This window comes from Phoenix dactylifera, chromosome 3 (assembly GCF_009389715.1).
Source record: "Phoenix dactylifera cultivar Barhee BC4 chromosome 3, palm_55x_up_171113_PBpolish2nd_filt_p, whole genome shotgun sequence".
NCBI classification, from domain to species: domain Eukaryota; kingdom Viridiplantae; phylum Streptophyta; class Magnoliopsida; order Arecales; family Arecaceae; genus Phoenix; species Phoenix dactylifera.
This window is the reverse complement of record NC_052394.1, coordinates 939,969-962,815: the sequence shown is the minus strand read 5'-3', so window position 1 is coordinate 962,815 and position 22,847 is coordinate 939,969. Positions and strand designations below refer to the sequence as shown.

Here is a 22,847-nt window from a genome sequence, read left to right as displayed (position 1 = left end):
TGTGAGTTCTCTTATCAAAATATTGCTGTAGAGTCCAAATCACAGCCATCAAAGTAAAGGAAGGCAGTCGATTGGATCAAGAGAGGGCTCTTGGCGAGTCTCTCTCTAGCTGAGACTATCAATCTACAACCACCACAACCCAGCAAATGCCTCTGGATAATTAAGTCCTCCTACCTAACCTGCCTCCCTCCCCTGTAACTACAAGCATTGATTCCCTCAAAGAGAAACCATAAGACTTGCATCCCAAGTATCAACATATGAAGGCATGAGGACAAGAGTTTCCTTCAAGGGCACCATAAATGACCACCATGTGCTCATCTCTAATTCCATGACTCTCAGTGGAGCAAACAATCGATCCAAGTCGCTCATGAACAGCTCATTGCAAGTTAGATTTTTTTTTCTTTTTTTCTTTAATTAAGAATATAAATCCGATCGAGTTAGAATCAGCCATAAATAATCGAATCTTATTCAAATTTTGGGCTTGGAATTAATTTTAAAATAATCCTGCCAACTTAGGCCCAGCTCCTACAATCTCAAACGCATTTCCATATGTACCTGAACCTATCGTCTCATTCAGACCCCAAGCTCGGTCAAAATTTGCTGGCTCACAAATTGTCCCTCAGGAGCCATCTCTCCATCTCTTAGTTACGGGCAGTTTTGCTCGCCACAAGTTCCAAGTAGCACCAAGAATCGTAATCATATAAAATATCGCTCTGACATCCGCCGTGTCGACCAATGAAGGCAATTGCCTGGGAGCGAGGGAAGATTAGGGTGTCTCATTAGTTTTTTTTTTTTTTTTTTTTTTTTGTATGTGGGGTTGACTTTGGAGAGGGATGGAGGATGTTCTGAGGGAAAGGAACAAAAGAAATTAAAGCCAAGGTAGAAGGAGACAAGACGTTGACCGGCAGTGGGAGGGTGGGGATGGGCGAGCCAGCTCGCTGTGTTGGGCGATAGGACGAGGAGGGGAGGGCGTGTAGGCAAGGAGTCAGCGCTCGCGCTGCGGAGCCATGAGGCCGGAACATGGGATGGGATTGCTGAGACGACAGAGAGAGAAGAGTCAACGGCCGGTGGGGACGGCATGGAGTTTACGTTAAGTGGACACTGCTTGGATTTTGTCCGCTCGTGTCACATGTAACGTGTGAAGCAGTTCGATTTGTCTTTCCCCGACGTCGATCCCATAGGATAAACGTTGCCTAATAATCCTGCCGAGACGTAGAGAGAGGGAGGATGATAAAGCAATAGGGAGGTAAAAAAACGTAAGCCTTTTGATGTTGTCCTTGGAGCCCGGATCTAACTCGGAGAAACAGACTCAAAGAGGAGCATCTGCTGCAATTTTTTTTCACTAAGTTTGCAAATAGTTTCTCAAAATTAATAAGATTTTTGGATGGATCACCACGGTGACACCTCCCTCTTCCATTAAAAAAAGAAGAAAAAGGTAAAAATCAGTCGACCTTAGACCTTTGACTTCTTTGCAAGGGGCCTGGTAGGACCGCTATGCTTCCACTCCTGCTCCTCGTATGGCTTGCATAATTAATCCATGCAGGGACCGCGTACGCGTGCACCACTCGTGACCTTTTACTAAAATGCTGCTCGTTGCTAAATGTCCTGGCCAGGACTCCCCACTCTTATCTATAAATAAATAAAATTTACCTTTTTTTTGGGTAAATTGGAAGGGAAGGAACGGCTAAAACTATTTGAGTTATAGGAAACAGAAATTATACAACTGGAACAAAGAAGGAAAGGAATCAAAAACGCAGCTAACACAAAGAAGTAAACGAATCACAACCACAATATAAAACAACAGAAATTTCACTTCTCATCTTTCTCCCCCTGAAAAGCCACACTAGAAGCATCAGCCTGCAAAATGGTCAGCATCTGAGGATGAATAACATCATAAGATGATGCAAAGAAATCCCTATCAAGAGCTTAGCTCCTAACCAACCAACAGCTTGATTGCCTTCCCTTTGGGTATACGTAGCAACAAATGTGGGAAGAACATCCTTGCATGCCAAATAAAATTGGGCTATTTACCGCCCAGATATTGTAGCCACATGCTGCTATGATCCTGAAATTGTAACCACAGGCCCAGTTCCAGCCAATTGTACCAACAATTTGAGCTTGCGTTTGCCAGCCCAATAGAAATGGCCTTCGAACCTGTCAGTCTAACCCAGCCATGGGCCCAATTGTTGGCCGACTGATCATAATTACTCATTTCCTCTGTCCACATTTATAACTAACCATTAGCATACCACTTTACCATAACTAAACAATAGCAGACCGCTTTCTATCTTTGACGTATCAAAGCATTGCAATTTCGTTTGAGAATTTTCCATTCTGGTTCTGCACAGTTCTTGTTCTGCCTTGCAGTACCTGCAAACAGAAAAGGTCGAACTATATACCAATAGTTTACATCAATTATAAGGAGATCAATGATATAGAAAGCCATGATGCTAGGAAATTTTGTTAAACTGCATACAGCAGTCGAGTATGATATCAAACTCACAAGCTTTACCCAATTATACGCTAGTTATACTCTCGGCAAAAATCAATTTTTTCCCCTGGGGAGCTAACAGTTCCGCTGCATGAAAAGTTGGAAGCTTTTAGGCTTACTACTGGCAATGAGCTTTCTTAAAACTTACATCACTCTTCAACATAATATTCGTCAAACCAATATCATGAACTATACCGATTGGTACAACTCCTTAACATACCATGGCAGAATATACCAAAACATGGAGATGGAGAGAGAGACTCAGCAGATTAGAGCTTCAACGAGGATAAAGGCCACGACAATGACGATTGACAAAAGCTTCAACAAGGACACACAGGAAAAAAAGAAGGAATTATAACCCTAACCCTAGCAAGAGAAGAGAGCAAGAAAGAAGGAATTTACCGGTGATAGCCGATGTTGACGAGGGAGAAGCAAGCAATGTGTAATGGTGTCAATACCATCGAAAGCAGCATCGACGATGCAAGCGAACGAGAGAGAATCTCAAACCACCAAAGGTGGGAGAGATTTTATATGCAAACCAACCTGAGCAGCTTTATCCCAGTACGATTCATTACAAACCAAACCATCCGATTCAGATCAGTTCTGCCATCACTGCTTTAAAGGGTTTACAGCAAAATGCAAAACTAATTCTCTCCTTAAAAGTTCACAGAAACGGTCACAGAGTCCATCTTGCATTAATTATCATGCAATATATCCAATCAATTACAAGAAATCCTGGAGAAGGATTTATATATACTGGAGAAGCATTCATGTATAATTTAATAGAAAAGTCTAGTAATGAAGAACCACCTTGCGCATGCTGACATGGGTATAGCCACAGATTGTCATAACCTTCAGGCGAATACATATTAGATTATCTATTTTATTAAGAAAAAAAAAAGCAATATGATTAATAGTTAGCCATGGAAACACCATCCAATCAGCAATATCTTAATAAAGTTAATAGAGATATATCAGCTCCGCATGCTTGTCATCGAAGCAGATATGTGAGACATCTACAACTTTAACTAAAAGATTTAAGGCCATGCACGTAATGAAATAAACTGCACTTAAGTAACAAGAGCTTTCTAAAAATTATCCATCATAGCCTCATTTCCTTCATTGCTAAGACCATTATAAAGTGTACTGGATGTGGTGCTGCCGAAGCCAGCCTTCACCTTTCTCATAGTAATCTTGCATGCTAAACGTCTGTGTTGCAAACTGTAGAGAAGCTGCATAGGTTGCTGCACCTCTCCATGCATCTAATATTGGATCTGATGCTCTTACAACCTTTAAAGGGGAGAGGTACGGGCGAATTTGCCTGATTCCAGCTTCCAAGCGAGGCACCAAACCAGGGAAGAGAGAACTGCCACCAGTAACAAGTACTGAATTACTGATGCGATCCTTAACAGCATCATCTACTGTAGACAGCCTCCGAAATGACACTCCAGCCATCTCATCAAGGCCAGCTTGATCGACTCCGACCATGTTGGGCTGGAATAGGATTTCAGGACATCGAAAACGTTCAACACCAATAACAATCTGGAAATCTTCCGCAGTGAGAGGGCGGAACCGGGGGAGTTCAGGGGTCCCTTGAAGTGGCACCGTATCAGATTTAGCAACAAAAGTAGGGTCAATATCCTGCAAAAGGATAAACAGATTACATCTGAAGGTGATACCAATCATTCATCAGGAGATTCAGGACCAATCCAAACTACTTTGAAGAGCGAATCCTTGCTTACGCAATGCAGGCTAACCTGAACTTCTGTTTAGGGTTTGTAATTTGGTACCAAATAGCTTGTCTGAATATCAAATATCATTAATTGATAACTAAGTTCATGTGTCAGGGTTTGTAATTTGTAATTTGTACCAAATAGCTTGTCTAGATATCAAAAAATATTTATAATTAAGTTTGTGCGTCAGTATATGGTTCAAAATTATAGCTCAATGGATTTCACATACAGGAAAAATATTCATGTCATAGAAACCAATAGCTAACAATATCTAGAAGAATATAAGAATTATTGGCAGATCTACATATCAGCCAAGTAAAGCAGCATGCAACAGATACTAGCCTGAGTCTAAAACTGAATTCCTTATCTAAACATGTTGGATCCCCGCCTAGCAAAACTGAACCAGCACAAGAACTGGTCTAACTGAAAAAAGAAAAACAAAGAAAGACTAAAAAGTCCAATGATATTAACCTTATCAATAACTTGACATTACATAGACAAGAAATGCAATCAAGTCGGATCAGATAACCCAAATTATAGAACACATATCTTATTCAGTTGGTTCAATCCAAGGTGATATTTCAAAATCGAACTTATGCAACCATAAGAGGAACCTTAAGGTACAGGAATATATCCTGCAGCCGCCATACTCGTAAACATATACTAGTTCCCCAGAAATCCCATGAGGAACTACTCAAACAGACAAAATTGCGTGTAGATTTACAGAAACCATTTTTTTTAGAAATATTTTTTTTTAAAAAAAAAGAGCTTTTTATAATGTTTTTGCAACATAGTTTCTTCATCAAACAGGACAACTGAAGAAAGCATATGAATCGCCTCAAAGGAAATCACTGGCTAACCCAATGCCTTGAATCAAATGGATCGTGCCAGCCAATTTTTTGGATGTTTGGAGTATGATCCAAACAGTGAAGCATGTAAGATCTCCCATGTGTACAGGGAGGCAAACCAAGTCACTGACTGGCTCGCCATCCAGGCTGCAAACAAGCATGGCGCTGTCTGGATATCTGAGTTCTCACATGAAATATCTGAGTTTGTTTGAGCAGACAGAGAAGGGTGCTTCATCTAAAAATGCCTTAACAAGTCTTCAACTAGCAATAAAAAGAAAGCATACCAACAGAATTATAGTAGTGTGAATGACAGCAATGCTGAGGAACAAAGACATAGTGAGCAGATAACCATTGTGAGTTTGTGCTTTGCAGCATGGATCAGCTTTGTGCCCCTAAATAGGAAAATATATAGATATTTACAAAAAAAAGACCTTGCATTATATTTGCAATCTTACAGTTTTTAGTAGGCAAAGACTAACATTACTGAAGACCAAAGTTCTAAAAGCAGTTGCCAGAGGGCTAGCTGGTCACACACCTGCAAGGCTTGTGCTGTGCTATGCTGTGCGCCAGTACTAGCCCACTATTGTACATGCCAGCTGGCACAGACCCTGCACCATTGCCACCCAAATCCTTGATAAATGCTATACAGTGATAGGTAATAAGCCTTGTGTGTTGGGATCCACTTCAGAGGCCCTACATTATTCTCCAATGATGTAATGTTGAGATACGTTTTGGGGACCTCTATCTATGCTTCTTCATTTTTGTCTCCTCTTTCACACCTCCCCTTCTCCAACACTGACCAGAGCTCATCCGGTCCAGACTGCAAATCCAACCCATCCCAAAGAGTTTTAAAATTTCCATTTAGAACTATCAAATTTAAACAAGAAAAATGGACTAACATAGCTTATGTCTGATTCTCAACCTAACAACAAAGGACCATGGACAACAGATTTTAAAAAATTAATCATTTTATGTTAAGGAAATATGTTCTCTTTGAAAGTGACATTCTGGTAAATTAGCCAGAAATTACCACCCCGGCTGAGTAAATTAATAATTGAGTTCATCACAAGGGCAAATCGACCTTGACGCTTTGTTTGCAGCTACCAAACGGATAATATCTAACACAAATTTGGTTGCAAATGCTAAGCGGCTTTTGCATAAATACCTCGCAGTTGCAAAATGAGGGAATTGAAGCTCAAACTAGAAATGGAGCAACATATCTGATTCTTACGAAGAACAACAATAATGGTGACAAGAATGATGAAGGTGGAAGATAAAGGTGAAGAATGCCAAAAACAAAATCAACTACAAAGTAACAGGGTGAACAGGAATCAATAAGGTGGTAGAGAGGAGGATGAGAAGGGAGGAATAGAAAAGAAATGGGAAAATAGCATTCCCATGGAAATAAGATTCCCTGTTTCATGAAAAGAAAAACCCATAGGGGACATGAAAAAACTACTTTTCCACTGGTTGAGAATTGGTGTCTCTCTTTTTTCCCAACAGTACCCTTAAGCAATCAAAATTTATGGATAAAGTCTTTCTCTTTATTAAGAATATAATAGGTATTTCTAACAACTTTCTCAGAAAAATAGATGCTCAACCAAATATAAGCAACTCTAAAATGTGCCACTTTTTCATGATCAACCAAACATGCCAAAACCATTTTTTCATGCATGACATTCCCAGGAATCATATTCCTAGAAAAAATATTACAGGTTGAGAATTTTTCCCGCGAACCAAACTAGTCCTTAAAGCTATGTGAATTCATTTTTGCATCTATCTCTGATTGCAGAAAATTCCCGCTTCAATTTTAAGCACTGTTTGGAGGCAGAAGCAAATCTGTGAACAAGTTCAAGTTGTACAATGTCATTGAGCCCAAATTTTTAACAACCTACCTACATTTTGATGAGAAACCATTCTCCTCGCTCAACTAAATGTGAACAAAAAACGAAGCATTGAGTATATAATCCATGAATAAAGGGGAAAAGTGCATCCAAGTATACTGTCCGAGGCCTCCACTTACCTTATTCTGGATAAAAAGTTTACAAATTACAGTTGTTGTTTAAATTATCATTATCACCCAAAAGACAAGTGGCTGCGCGGTTCCAAAGATATTCAAGAATTCAACCAAAAGAAAAGATCCAGCTAGAAATTGTTGCAGAGATGATCAGTAGTTTTCCCATAATCGTAAAGATAACCAATTAATCATATAACAATTTGGTTCGATCATCAGGATTTTTCCCCAAAAAATTAAAATATTAAATAAATTAAGAGCATCTGTCATCCAGGTAACTAGTCATCAACAATTTGACTTGGAAAGCACAAGTTTAGTAGGATATTAGTTTAAACTTTAAAGATTATTAACTTGGAAATATTGCAGGCTAGAGTATTCAGGTCTCTTGGCAGTTATATAAAAAGACCTGGGTTCAAATCCCACCTTTCCAAGGGATTTGGGATGTTGGGCACATTTTGCAGAGGGCTACCCACAGCACGAGTCTCTTCTTCATGAAGGGGTGGGGGGAGAGAGAACAATACTAGCCAATTGTAAACAAACACCAGCAATAGCAGGAAACTAACCTGAAGCCTAGAGGTAACACGTGCTAGTTCTGCTTCATCCTCCTCTTGCCCATTTTCTTCATCGTCATTGTCTTTGCTCATCAGTTTGTAGAGTTGCCAATCTTCATCCCTAGCTCCAAAAGTGTCTTCACCTTTTCCCCGATCAAATGCTGCAGTAGTCAAGAGGCGCATCCTTTCTTTTTGAGCTGCATTCAAACGCTCACCACGGCCAACACCACCTGACAAATTCTGATTACCGTTCGTGCGGGCACCATTTGTCTTCAACCGTTTCCTCTGCTCAACTTTTTCAGTGAGTTCCCTAAATCTAGAATGTAATTGTTCCAGGTACAGCTCTGGGTTCTCTCTGCATTTGAATATACAAAAAATATAAACATAACTAGGAATCAAGAAAAGACATAATTTAGCTGAACTAATTATAGGTTGATATTTGTAATGATACTTAAGCTAGAAAACTCTAATTTCTTAAAACAAAAAAAAAAGATATAGGGCTTCACTGGGACACTTAAGCCAACATGATTTCCAAAGTGCTAACACTTTTCAGCATTGGACATGACATTACAAGCATGGTTAAAGTAGCATGATTATGTCAGCAATATGGCAATTAAGACACCTAAATGTTTTAAAGATAAAAAAGGCATTTAAGACTTTAATATTTTAAGTGCTAAACAATACTAGTCTACATAGAGGGATCAATCTAACAAAGCATCAACATATCATGCTGTTTTCTTCTTTCATAGAACAGAACAAGTCGTGCAGGATTTCAAAAAAGTATCACTAATCTTTCAAGCCTCTAGAAGTCAATGTATTTTGACATTATTTTCCTTGTAACTGTGTTTGTTTGAGCGGGCAAGGGCATGGTGGCTGAATTCTCAAATACATTGGGACACCTGGATAAACCAAGCCAAGTATCTACTTAATATTACAATAACAGAAAAGATAGAAGCAGGCAAAGGATATTCATGTATTTATTGCGAAAGATTTAACATGAACATACAGATCATTCATTTTAATTTCTTCCCAAAGAAATAGTTTCCTAGAAAAATCAAGGGACCTCCGTGCAGAAATTTCAGAATTGTTAAGAAACACGATAGCATACAAGCGTTTTTCTTCTTCTTGTTGGTTCTGCTTCTCCCGCATTGATTCCTCTTCAAAGCGTTTCTGTTTAGCACGCAATCTACCCTCAGATGTGGTCTTGAGAAACATCTGTTTCCTTTTTTCTTTTAGCTGCCACATAAAAAAAAATGTCAACATTTTATTAAAATTCGAAAGCAGGCTGTGATCTATTCTCCAAAAGTTACTAATAGCAGAACAGCTATCAGGGATGACAAATGCCCACAATCTCGAAAATATAGTTTATAGCAGCACTATTTGCGCCAGATATAGTTTATTTAAAAAGATATTCATAAAAAAGGATTGGATATAGAGCTTGGCACACCTGCTCTGGTGTCAACATGTCATCAGGGACATTGGTGAGTGGATATTTTTCTGCTAATGAAGCATCTATTCTCTCCTCAGTTTCATTCTGCTCACCCTTTGCTTTCCTTAAGGATTGTGTTATTTTTTGAGTAGCAGACTCAATTTCTTGCCTGGAGTCATACCCTGTTTTGGATAGAATAGATGAAATTTCGGTTTCCTCCGCCTGATCAAGCTGCTGCAGTAGATCTTTCAAACCATGTAGTTCATTTTCCAACTCTGTTATTCTAATCGATCTCTTTGCTGCAGCCATATCTCGCAATCTTTGGCCTTGTTTTTCCTTTAAAGCTGCCTTTCTTGCAAGTTCTTCTTCAGACGGTGCCTCTTCCTGTGGGGGAGGAACCCATGGTAGCTGCCAACTCCTGGTCTTTTCTTCAGCTTCTTTCTTCCCTTTCTGCACCAGAAGTAGATTTTATCAGAGAAACAGTACAAGTTCAAGCAGGTGCAATATGGATCAAATAGTGTGTGGAAGCCTTCTCGCACCTATCCTAGAACTATAAAGTATTTTCCATCATTCACTACTACTGGACGCCATATTTCTGCAATTCAGTATATTAATGCAAAAGGTAAACAGTATATTAATCCAACTAGAAGTGGATGGTCAGACCTGACCATCTTGGCAGGCTCAGAAGTTCAATAACTAACTTCTCCAAACTTTAGTTTATACATCATGCAGGCCCCTCTGAGAGCCTGGCAGCCAACCTTTTCTGACAGAAGATATTACATCCACATATTAATGCAGCCCGTCAGCAAATCATCAATATCATCAAGTAGCATATTACCACCTAACCTGACATTGTTCTATCATTGCAAAGTAGCCACCTCGGATTCAAACTCTGCAGGTACCAAATTCCATTACGGCCATCTTAGTGAACTCTCAAGCACCAAGTTTACCACAAGCAATACCGTGTCCAAAGTGGATTATCAGCATTCCTCTCATTTTAGCTATTTCACACAAGTGCAAGTGTCCCGTTTGGCACCACCTCAAACATTCGTTGCACATAAAACCATCTAAATAAGACCCTAGTGGGGCAACAAGACATATGTCAAAATAATGTCTTTTTAGAGATGGTGGGCGCTTAGAAGCAAGCGCATGGAAAGTTGAATAAATTTTGCTTGGTACAAGTACAAATGGAAGTTAATAAAGAATTGAATGCCTTTTCTAGTAGCTAAATGGATGCATTGTGATTGACTTAGCAAGATGGGCAATTACTGCAACACATAGGAAATGATACATGATCTAAGGAACCCCTAAAAAGTGCCAATTTGTTTTCCTCCCATGATAATGACAAGTAGGCCCATGACAAAACACACAAGTAATGAGAAATATTGAAGAGGCGTGGTATACATGTGATGTATGCACAGTGCTTCCTATGTAAGCATCAGTGCCAAATGAAGGGTGGGGAAGCAGGGCAGGGCAACTGTCCCTGAAAATCTGGAAATTAACAGGATTCGAGTCATAGGCATGGAAATTTGTTGAAGGAACTTCTCTTCAGGGCTTTGATAGTTTGATGACAGTTCTTGTTAGATGCAACCACCATTTGGAACTCTTCTTAGGTATAGCATCTTTCATCCAAACTCACTTCCTATCAAGGTTTCAAATACTATCGGAACGGGACGGAACAAACAGTACTGTAGACTTTCCGATAGGTTTCCAGCATCGATACATATAGAAAGTAGTCCCATACTGTGTGCCAGCACCCGGTACCCATACCATTCTAGCAAAAAACGGTTACAAGGTCCAATACAGATATTTGAAACCTTGCTCCCTACGGTCCTCTCTAGTCCCAGCACATCATAGTTATTTCTTACTTGTTGAGGTGGGGGTGGGCCCCACCACATATCACATTCTAATCCCCATCCAATGGTGATAAAATTCAAGCTGGACTTTGTCCAATTTCTCGCAAAAAAAAAGTGGTGCTATGATTCTCCTAAATCCCGATCACATATTTTCAAAAGAAAACTCTAATGAATATTTGAAGAAGAAATAGAAGGATAGCAACCTCCATTGATCTTTGTTTGGCCAAGATTTTTTTTGTCCCCTTTTGTGGCATCTTCTAATAGAGCTTCTGTTCTTTATCAAGGGATATCTAGGGCTCCAAATTGTTACAGGGTAGATTAACAATCCCATGGAAACTACATATGTGATTTTCATGTATTTTCTTGCATTCCTTTTGTAATTTGTGTGAGCATTTCCTTTTCCCTGGTCTACAAGAAATACTTTCCATTGGATCCTAAAAATATTTCAGACTTGAAATGATGCTGTCACTTTGTCCAATGACTGCAACTTGAAAATACATGCTAATTATAGGTACATTAGACCAACTTTTAGGTACACTAGTCTTTCGACGGTATTCAAGTAGATGTTAATCGTTGAATTGAATCATGCATTATAATAACTATTATTGTTACTACTACAGATTAGCATCTCTTGTATGATTGACTTTAATTGCCCCCCCCCCCCCCCCCCCCCCCGCCCGCCGCGAAAAAAAAAAAAAATGGAAAAGCACAAATTCCTAACCCAACAGTAACAGCGAGCCATGGCATGTCTATACAACACAACAAAATGGTGAATGTATGCAAACAGAACAAGCCTATTTATGATTAATGCCCCTAATACTCTTCCCATACTGAATGCATCAAAATTCACTTGATGAAGATTGAGAACATATGCTAGAATGACCATGTCCAGATGACAACAAAGCTGTTCAAGTACTTAGATAAGCAAAATCATAATCATAAATTATAGGATTTTTTGCACGTATACCCTTATAAATATCTGAAATTATGTGTATACCCTCACAAATTTGCTGTTTACATGAATATCCTTATAATTATTTCTTTTCACATATATACTTTAATAAATATCTTCCATTTATACCCTGTATTTATACCCTTATAAAGTATTTCTTTTTGGATGTATACCTTTAACTTAATTAAGGGAAGATGTAGAAAAAATAATTTATAAGGGCATACGCATTAATAGCAGATTTGTGAGGGCATACATGCAAAAAGAAACAATTTATAAGGATATAAATGTAAATAGCAAATTTGTGAGGGTAGACATGTAATTTTAGATATTTACAAGGGTATAGATGGAAAAAAATTTATAAGGGCATACATGTGAATAGTGAATTTGTAAGGTCTCAATTTCAGATATTTATAAGGGTATCCACGTCAAAACCCTAAATTCCTTCATCATTGTGTTTTTATGGAACCTGAGTTCGATAGAAACCTCCTGTATAATACACACCATTATCCAAAACCTTCTAAATAAAATACGTTCATGATCCATTTAAAAGAATGGTGACTTACCCATTCAATGCCTCATATTATCCACCAACACCAACACCACCCAAGCCTACTCTCATCAAACAATGGGGAGCTACTCTCATCAAAAGATGGGCATGACTGCATAGTGCAACACAAAATAGGGCTTCGTGAGAGGACTGAGCAGATTTCGAGGTTGGATGCTATCTACTCACTAGAGAGATCTAGTTTAATCACTTATTGTTTCTTTAAGTATTAACTGCACGTGATTGAACTGGAAATGATCTGAAAGTAATGCCATTCTGCAGTACATGGACTGCAGGCGATATGAACTGGACCTCTCTGGATCATCCATGATTGGAGAGGATCCAAAATCACATTTATGAGCACCTTATCATGATCTCAATCCTATATAAAGGTGCTTGCCACGAATCTTTTTATATGGTTGATCAGCAGGTAAGGATCTACCCTGTTGCAATCATGCAACTTAGGAACAGCCCTCCAAAATTTTCCTGGACTGTGAAAAAAGTCTAGATGAACTGTGAAGGTCATAACTTTTGATGTAGGTAGCACAGCACATCTCAAAGCCATACCAAAGAGCCAAATAGTACACACAAACATATATTTTTTATAAAAATTACAGAGGTATGGAGTTTTTAGGTGAAAATCACCAGATAATCATATGCCTCACCAGTCCCCCTGTTTCCTGGTCCCCATGTGATTCATGAAATGATAGGCATTGCTCAGGTTCTTTTAACCTCCTACATGTAAAACCAGCACCCACGAGCGTATCACCACCCCTCCATGCAATGTAACAATTATGCAACAAAAATCACCTAGACAATACGTCAAGAAACTTACCACCTAAAACAACCCAAAAATGACAAAAAAAAAAAACAGAAAATATCACAGTGCAGTCCAAACTCTATATCAATCTTGTGTACAGATTCTAGAACACTATTTGAACATAAAACAATCAACTCAAAAAAGAAAGAGCCTTGAACTTGCTCCAGAATGAGTACTTGCATGCTCAAACGGGCACATTGCATCAAATTAAGTCTTCAAAAAATCAGCTGACTTGTTCCACCCTGTTATCTACTTCTAAAAGTCCTAAAAGACTTTATATATCCGATAACTATTTGCAACAAGCAATAATGGAGATTAACGAGGAAAAGGGAGAGTCCAGATCAGAGGAATATATTCAAAATATGATGGCACTAGCAAGAGAAGGGACCAGAAGAGCCAGCTTTGCCCAGACCTTCTGTTGTACCAGAGAATGGTATTCTCCCAGGATAGTATGGTAGGGAATACTCTGATCCCTTTAAGCTTAAATTTAGTCTACCAAAACCAAAAAAAGGTCAAAAAAAGAGCATGAAAAACAGGGGGAAAAACAGCAAGTTGCCAACCTGAAATATTTCAAGTTCTGATGCATAATCCAAAGCTACATAACAGTGTTCCATCTTTAGCTCCTCGGCCTTCTCCCATGTTATGCTGGACCTGTGGTAGCACATTTAGGCATAAAAATTGCAAGCTAACCCAGAAAGGAATAGTTCGATGTCAAATAAATTAGATCTAACGTGCAGTAAGATACACACATACATGTGATAGGGGTACTTGAGGGAAAGAAGCTGCCTCAGATAGTCAGTAACGTGATACCCTCCAATATTTGTTCTGCAGCATGCTTCCAAAACAGGCTCCCCTTTAATAAACTAAAAGACCATATATGGTGAGGCTCCAACTCGTAAGGACAAAATTCAGTTGAGTATAAAAAGCGTGTATGCAAGCATGCATGCACACATGTTGTTTCATGCATAAGCCATTACTTGCTAAAAGTGTTCTGGTTAATTATACATGAGAACATCTAGAGGCATATACTATTTTTTGTGCATGATGTAACAATTTAACATATGACAAATCCAAGATAAAATCTAGAGAGATCATTCTCACACTACATAGAATATAACAAAACCAGCAAGAGTAAAACACAACCATGTATAGCAAAAATGCATATTATCTGCAGAAAAAAAAAGAAGCAAAACTAATGTCATCCTTGAAGTCGTATAATAGAGAATACACTATCATCCAATATCTGCAATACATTTTAAGCAGAATGTAATGGGATTTGTTAAATTGATTAATGTCATATGGAAAAGCAAATCAAATGAGACCCTTTTCTCTTTTCTGAACCAGAGCATAGAGTCATCTTGCTCTGCTTCATTCTTTTGATGTCAATACTTTAATATTTTCTACTGCTTTTCTTAAAAAAAAGTGTGTGAGGTTATAAGATCTCTATTTATATATTCATGCGATAAATTTTACTTGGTTCTGTGAAAAAAGAATTGTTCTGGGAAAACCCTTTATAATTAAATATAATATAATAGTTGATTTTTCTCCAAAGGAAAAAACTCCTAACAAGTGAAAAGGTTAAAGAGAACAAGGCAATAAAATAAAGTGTAGGGGGGGGGGGGGGGGGGGGGGGGGGGCAATACAAATTACAGCCAACAAGATGGTCAATGTCCAAGAATAAATTCAATATAGATGACCGTGGGAATGATGGTAAAAGCTATGGTGCAGAAGTTCAGAGTCCCATACCCACAGCATATATCAAGCCATTTTTGTGATTCTCTCCAACATTTAGGCTCACATAAAAGTGCTGTATTCAATGAAAACTTAAGATCAAGTCAAAATCATCTGGGGTTTGTTCATGGAAAAGGATAAATATTCTATAACAAAGCAAATAGGTGGGAAAAGCTCAATAAGTTTCTAACAAAGATATTCTAAACCCTAATAAACAATATACAGGGAGAAAATCTCACAGCATAATCTGTTGTTCAACCAATCAGCTTTCAACAAATTCAACTAGAAAGAACCAAGCCCTTCAAAATAATGTGAGAAACCTTCATCACCTTCGTGCTTTATCTTTTGTCGTTCCATTTTTTTGATGAACATTGTTCATACTCTTAATGAAAAGGTGATGGGTTTCAATTGTTTGACTAAAATAAATATAAAACTGTAAAAAAAATTCACCAATTTATGAGTCAACATAGTTCTAATTCTGTTTAGGTGGTCTAAATCATTTAGTAATACTCATTATCAGTACTATTAGCATAGGTGAAAGCAGGTTAACATGCAACCAATAGTTAGCATGCTTTTTTTTTTCGAGTCAAAGCAGCACTTCACAAGGCCAGCATCTTACAGGAATAACATGGCTTGTTGTTACTCCTGCACAAACAGCAAGACCATCTTCAGTGCAAATTCCATGCTGTTGGTTGAACTTGTAGCTGAATGCAGCATCAACACCAAAGGCTGCAATCCAATGGTTCAAACATAAGCAATGGCAAGACAGCATAACAAACATCACATTAAAGCAAGAAATAATATGTCATTATAAAGGGAAAATAAAATATAGAATGTCCTTAGAGAATAGAATAGACTCTAAGAAAATTCTAGGTGATATTCTACCTATAGATGGTACACCATAAGTCTCAAAAAGGAGTTCAGCCATTTTACTGCGAGAGGAGATTGGATTGCAAACACATTCTGTCATCATAATAGGATGATCCACCTGCCCTAGCTCAAGGTTGACATAAGAACAGTTGTATGAAGTTGTGAGTATAACAGCAAAAAAAAGAAATGAAAACAAACTATTTTTGTCAAATTTCTATCTTACTGAAGAATTGGTTTGAATAGGAAGCATTGTTTGATATCTAGTTAATATAGAAGAAATGGACATTGTGCATAGAAAATACCCAAAAGATAATGACATGAGAATCTATATTGAGGGCCACAAAATCTAAAAAAATTATGTACCAAGGTATGCTGAATTAGTACCAGAGGGGATACCAGCCGGCCACCAGTTCGGCATGGTATGAGTCCATACCGTGCCATTCCGAGGAGTATCGACACAGGAAGAAGGAGAGGGAGAGAGAGGGAGAGGTGGAAGAGGAAGGTAAGGGAGGGAGGAGGGGGGGAGAGAGAGAGAAAGAGGGGGGAGTCACATGCATGGATTGATCCATAGCCAGACCTCCCAGGTCCGCGATTGTAGCCAAGGACAGGGAATGGGGGGGAGAGAGAGAGAGAAAGAGGCCGGAGAAGGAGAAGAGGCTGAAGGAGGGAAGGGTCCACAACTTTTTTTCTTTTTTTTTTTTTGAGGGGGGGGTGTCAAGGCTTCAAAGGATGCAAGGAGGGTGTAGGGGGGCAATCACAAGCGGATCAAATGGAGGAGACGAAGGAGCCGGAAGAGATGGAATCCACAATGGGAATAGGGCTTCAAGGACTTTGAAAGACACATGGGAGGCGCAAGTGGGAAGGGGAGGGGGTGGGGGTTTGGTGGAATAGTAAGCAGATCGAGCGACGGGTGAACCGAAAGGAGCTATTTGATAGTTTCAGCCCATTTACCAAGCCAACAGGGTGAACCATTCCGGTTCCCCACCAGTTCTATTCGGGGTGGTACTAGATACCGTAATATGTACCTTGACTATAAACAAATGAATCCAAAAAAACTTGCAGATTAGAACAGATCATTTTGATATGTCTGTAACGGTCAATTGTTAAAAGAAAATTTTACAAATATAATAACATCACCTCTATTGTATGTTTCATTGATTGCACAGATCAAGAGAGAGAATTAGTGTAAATCAAGAAGATCAAATTTCAAATCTAGGAAAAAGAGCATAAATTGGTATCACAATAAGATTTAGAATCTAAAAAAAAGAAAAAATGCCCCAGTGCACATGGAACCTGCTACTGCAAGTTCTAGGGAGGATCAGATATATGCAATCTTACCCTTGCATGTGGAAAGGTTGTTTCTGTGTTCGAACCCATGACACCCTAGTCTCAATGGAGCAACCTTACCATTGCGCCAAGGCTCACCCTCTAGAACCTAAAAACAAGAGTATCCAAAATTTGTTCTTGAACCTCTATCCTAGCTTTTGATATAGGCTGACAAAATTTTTTGTGTGTGTGCAGGATGGATTTGCTAAGTTAAGGAAATATAGATGGAAGAAGATGGGACATGAGTACGAAGACAACGAATTTAAAAAATATGAATCATATAGTTCTGTAAGAAGGATCTCGATCAACATGGCCACAAAGGAAAAAGGATGTTGACAGAATATATTAGTTAAAAATCCATAAAGAAGTTATATGAATAATGTGAGGTAGAATCTTTGGGGAATAAAGCAATAAGTAAATATAAAAAATGAATTGGTCATGCGATCTAAACTGCAGAAATGGTCATAATGGAGGTGGTGATGGTATGGTGTCGGGAAAGGTGGAGCATCTAATTCTGAGGTTCGGGAAGATAGAAGGTCTGAGATTGCAGTGGTGTAAAGTAGTAAGATAATTATGGCACTTACCATAGCAATGGATGAAAAAAGAACTATATGGGTATTAATCCTAATAGTAATTTCATACATAACAATGGTTATAGCATGTCGCATATCATGTATTCTAAGACCAAACAAATATGCGTAACTCTGTAAAACTGAAAAGTTGGCTAGTACCAACAATTAAGACTGACTGATAACAAGGGAATTCAGATAGTAAAACACACAAGCATCATCGTCTTTTGAACCATTTCCTATGACAGGCAATGAATATTACACCAATGTACCTGCAAACCATCGGCACCCAATCGCTCAAAACCATAATCAAGGACCTATACCAAAAAAAAGGATGCATGTAAGAAAATAACAAAAAAAAAGGAAAAAAAGAAGGAAAAAGCCTGAAGACAAGATTTTGATAGATTAATCAAATGAAAACATGAGAATGAACGTGAGATGAGCATAGAGGAAGGATCAGCAAAAGGTCAGTTTGCATACTCCAATGAAGCATGAGTCATGCTGTGAGTTAGAACAATAGATAGTATATGGAATGGTTTAGAAATACTAGAACTGGACACTTCTGATGCAAGTGTGAGTAATATATATTTGTGAAGGCACAGAAGGTATGAGAGAAAGGAATTTAATGATGATTTCTGGCCCATCGTAGAGGGCGCCTGATTTTTACTGAAGAAAATATAATAAGCAGCTAATATGTGAAATCTATGATGTGACAGGAGATTAAAAACATATTAGACAATCACAATGCGGTCGGCAGCTATGATAATGTTATAAGTTTTGCTACCTCTAACCTTACTATATTTTCATATCATCTAAACAAAGATATTTTCCTTACTCTGTGTAGTCTCAGGAAATGTCATAGACAGAGCAGGACACATCTATGGAAGGAGAGGGTATGCTTATAAATTCCCTTCTCTCTTGAGGTAAGCAACTTATGAACATTTCACTCTCCACCATGGGAGTTTTTTATTATATATAGGAGAATATTTACTGGTTAAACTTAAGTTTGTAACCTGCAATTTATGTTGGAGGACCTATATGTCAAGTATTTCCTGTGCATAATTACATGGACCATGTCACATCAAAAAATGTACACATCACACATCTTCATGAAAGTATATTCACATATCACAAAATAGAAAATTTTTACTAATTTGCATTCCTAGATCATACAGTCATCTGTTCTCATTTCTAGTATATACAGTCATTTTTTACATATATATTATAAGCAGTCAACATGCATTAAATGCATTGGTCACTTGGTCTTGAGTTTCCCAAGCACCCAGCAGTTTAAAGGGAATCAGGAGAATTATCCTGAAAAAGAGAGCAAGTTCAGATTATCAAATCAGACCACGGAATTAAAAAGCAAGATAAATAGTATCGCTAATTGGTGATTCGTTGAGCAAACAAACAAATAAAAAAACAAGCAACTAGCAGCACCATTCTGCGAGATAAATTCTTGAATCAAATTTCTAATGACTATTTCCACCTAAAAATAGTTAGTATGGTGAGTAATCTAACATATTCCATTATTTCAAACTGATAGACAACGTTGCTGTCAAAGGCTGAACGATGAGATGTACGCGTGTAATCAAAGTACTTCATCAGCGCAGGATCATGATCACCAACAATAGTAACAGTTTCTCCTGCATTATAGAAGATCGCCAGATTTAGATTGATAAGAAATCCAGAGTGTAATGCTTTAAGTTGGAAATTCTGAAAGAAAAACAGGAGTACTCTTTCCAAGAAGAAAGATCGTAATCACCAAAACCTACCCGAGTGTTCACGATAATGATAATTAACAAAACCAGCAGCCCTTGCTTGCCACGGGAAATCTTAAAAATAATACAAGAACAAGAACAAGAACGAAATGACTCGGGTAATTATAGCACAGGTGAGCCTCCCTCCCTTTCTCTCTCTCTCTCTCAGGAAAGTAACAATAAAAAGAAGAATATGAACAACTTCGCTCATTGAAATATCCTGCACTTTGGGATGCGGCCGATGCAACAGAGTCGGCATATGTAAATCCTTGATGGCCATCAGAGGATTGGAAAATAAAAAGATTTTTTTTGCAAGAAACAATTAAAAAAAACTCACAGTATCCAGGTAGATTTCAGTAAAACAGCACAAAGACAGAAGCTATGTGTCTGTAGTTAGTGCGAGGTTAAGTGGAGAGGGGAATGGCGTACCGGTAGTCTTGTGGCGAGGCCTCTGGACAACGTTTCGGAAGGTGACGCGAGGATCCAACTCTCCCGCCCATCTAGAATACGAGAAAGAGAAAGGGGGCATCAAGAAGAAGAAATCGTTCATACAGGAGAAAAGAGAAAAAACAAACAACAACAAATTCAAGAACGAAGAATTGCTGGTTAGGGTTTAGGGTTTTCGATAATACCCGATTCGGAAGGTGGAACCGCCATTGTCGATAACGATTGGTGTAGTAGAGGAGAAGCAATCGTAATCGGACTGCCGCGAGGGCCGCAAAATCGAAGGCATCGCAACTCCGCTCCGCTCTTGGCAGCGGGATGGAGAAATTGGTGGGAGCTTCTCGGGGTTTCTCTCCGACGACGATGATAGAAGAAAAGAGGGACTAGGGAGCTTTAGAAGCCGTGCAGGAGGGCAGAGCCCGATGGTGGGGCTTCCCGTGTGAACTCGAGTTCCGCGTGCGACGGAACTGTAACGGGACTAGGATTTTTTCCAGCTGGATTTCGCCGTGCGGGATTCAGTTACCCATGATGGGTCTAGTTTGGTCAGGTCGTTGCCCGATTTTTTTTTTTTTTTTTTTTTTGCTAATGCAGGTGGATCAGACCTGACGGAACCGGATACACCCAATAAGGTTAAAAAATAGAATACCTCAGAGTGCCAAGGGCAACTCTCCATCGCCAATCCATAAGGTGCCTCCGGAGTGACAAGCTACATACGCAGCTACCCAATCCGCAGCACCATTACCTTCACGGTAAATATGCTTAGCCTGAAAGATCCATCCATCCCTCGCCATAGCCCAAATGTCATGAAGCAAGGGATGGTCACAACCGCCACGCCTTGGACCCCCTGGATCCAACTGACAACGGTGGCTGAGTCACCCTCTAGGATAATGGACCTAGCCCGTAAGACACATCGGGCATGGCGAAGGCTCGCCCAGGCTGCTGTCAGCTCCGCACTTGGAACTGAAGTGTCAAATAACTGACTGCCACCGGCAGCCACAACCCTGGCACACGGGTCCTGGATAACAAAACCCGCGCCTCCCCGCATACCACCATCCAAAACAGACCCATCAAAGTTGATCTTGAGGAAACTCGGGGGTGAGGGCTCCCAGGTGAAAAACACCGTACAAGAGACTGCCGAAGCAGAGTGGGAACTCCAGGTGTTCCGAGCTATCAAGGTCCCTCCAACAGGGATAGTGTAACACAGCTCTGCCGCCTGAACGCGGGCACTCTCGATAATAAATCGCGGCGACATACGTCGTTCGCTGAAGGTGCAAGCATTCCTGGCCAACCAGATCTGGTAGGCAATGCAGGTAGCTCGGACGACCTCCTGACGAAGCACCAGGGACTCCGATCCCAGACGCATGGCCTGTAAGAACAGGTCCCTACATCGCCATACCACCGGTGGGACCTCTGCCAGCCGCCAAGTGCCCCTAGCCCATGTGCACCGAAACAGGGCATGGTCCACCGTCTCGGCCACACCACAAGCCCCACACACCAATGGGATCCTCACACCTCGACCTGCGAGTACAGCTCTCGTAGGGAGACGGTCCCAGGCCACCTTCCAGAGGAACAACGCAACCCTCGGGTGGAGCCCCAATCGCCAGATCCAGGCAAAATCCAGGCCAGGCTCATACTTCCGCCGACGGATATGGGAGAGATCACCCATCCTGACCCTGGATCTGGTCGAGGAACCCCATACACGTACATCTGGTCCGCCACTTTGTGGTAATGGTAGTGAGCGGACCTGCTCTGCCAAATGCTGCCCGAACAAACGGGCCAACTGAATCTCATCCCAGCCAGCCACCCCGGGGGTCATGATATCACAAACCTGTAGACCCTCCCCAGCCTCGACACTAACCGTAGTCGGCCAAAGCCGCAGAGGGAGGCCGTCGACCCATAGGTCTCCAGCTACATCGATGCTACGTCCGTCGCCTATCAGCCATCGGGTGTGACTCGACATCAATGGCAAGTACGTCGCTATCTCACGCCATAGAAAGGAGCATCTCCGCCCTCCTCGGGCCTAGCCCTCCGGGCCTGCCCCCCCATAGCGGCTAGTCATAATCCGGCTCCAGAGCCCCTGCGGCTCCAGGATGAAACGGGAAGCATGCTGGGCAAGAAGTAGCTCTCGTCTCTCCAGGAGAGACACCACCCCTAGACCACCCTCCCTGAGGGGGCGGCAGATACGCTCCCATGCCACCATGTGCACCCCACGACACCCTCCATGTGAGCCCCATAAGAAGCCCCGAAGAAGTCGCTCAATCTTCAATAAAACAGACCTTGGCACCACCGTACTTGCCATAAGATAGATGGGCATGGAGCCCAGTACAGATCGAATAAGCATGACTCTGCCCGTCATAGACAGGGACGCTGCCCGCCAGCCCTCTAGTCTACTCTGAACCCGCTGCACCAGCCCAGTGCACTCGGAAACTCGCAATCTCCTACCCGAGATCGGAACACCCAGATAGGTCCAGGTCCCGTCCTGCTCGGGCATCTCCAGAATCCTCCGAATCCCCCATCGAACCCCGAGTGACGTGCTAGGGCTGAAAGAGATGGAGGATTTCTGGCCATTCACTCTCTGACCGGATACAGTGCAGTAGGCAGCCAAAACCCTCCTGATAGCCTGAGCGTCCGCTACGCGAGCCCGGGTCAGGAGGAGGCAGTCATCGGCAAAGAGTAAATGTGATATCGGCTGGGCCCCTAGAGCTGGGATATAGCCCCCCAGCTCTCCAGCGGCGCACGCAGCCCGCAATGCCCGAGACAAGACATCAGAGCAAATGATAAACAAATACGGAGATAACGGGCATCCCTGCCGAAGCCCCATAGTAGAACTGAAGAAAGGAGATGGAGAGCCGTTGACCAAGATAGAGAACCTCAGTCCCCGAACACACCCCAGAACCCACCCAATCCAT

At 40.6% G+C, this 22,847-nt stretch overlaps 1 protein-coding gene across 5 annotated transcripts; it reads right to left on the bottom strand.

Annotated features, from left to right (window-relative positions):
• Nucleotides 1-3,344: 3,344 nt before the first annotated feature.
• On the bottom strand, nucleotides 3,345-20,341 carry LOC103697264 (actin-related protein 5). 5 transcript variants are annotated; one of them, XM_008779087.4, is made up of 12 exons: nucleotides 20,127-20,333; nucleotides 19,924-19,994; nucleotides 19,256-19,380; nucleotides 18,007-18,051; nucleotides 15,855-15,957; nucleotides 15,589-15,698; nucleotides 13,992-14,101; nucleotides 13,799-13,889; nucleotides 9,085-9,516; nucleotides 8,746-8,873; nucleotides 7,650-7,992; nucleotides 3,345-4,132 (listed from the first exon to the last, which is right to left on the bottom strand). In XM_008779087.4, exons 1-12 carry the CDS (start codon nucleotides 20,225-20,227, stop codon nucleotides 3,626-3,628), a joined length of 2,166 nt encoding a protein of 721 aa, XP_008777309.1. In that variant the 5' UTR covers nucleotides 20,228-20,333; the 3' UTR covers nucleotides 3,345-3,625. The 5 variants fall into 5 exon arrangements, with proteins under 5 accessions (XP_008777309.1, XP_008777311.1, XP_038980087.1 ...); XM_008779089.4 differs by having other exon boundaries at nucleotides 15,855-15,962; nucleotides 20,127-20,277; XM_039124161.1 differs by lacking the exon at nucleotides 3,345-4,132 and adding an exon at nucleotides 4,139-5,892 and having other exon boundaries at nucleotides 20,127-20,341.
• Nucleotides 20,342-22,847: the final 2,506 nt, after the last annotated feature.

Bases quoted from the DNA above. Each gene is read 5' to 3' on its own strand.
- LOC103697264 (XM_008779087.4), bottom strand. From the start codon at position 20,227: ATGCCTTCGATTTTGCGGCCCTCGCGGCAGTCCGATTACGATTGCTTC. The intron at 18,052-19,255 runs GTTAGATTACTC...TTTTTGGTATAG, and splicing joins AGTTTGAAATAATGGAATAT to GTCCTTGATTATGGTTTTGA. The intron at 15,699-15,854 runs GTAGAATATCAC...ATTGGATTGCAG, and splicing joins TTATGGTGTACCATCTATAG to CCTTTGGTGTTGATGCTGCA.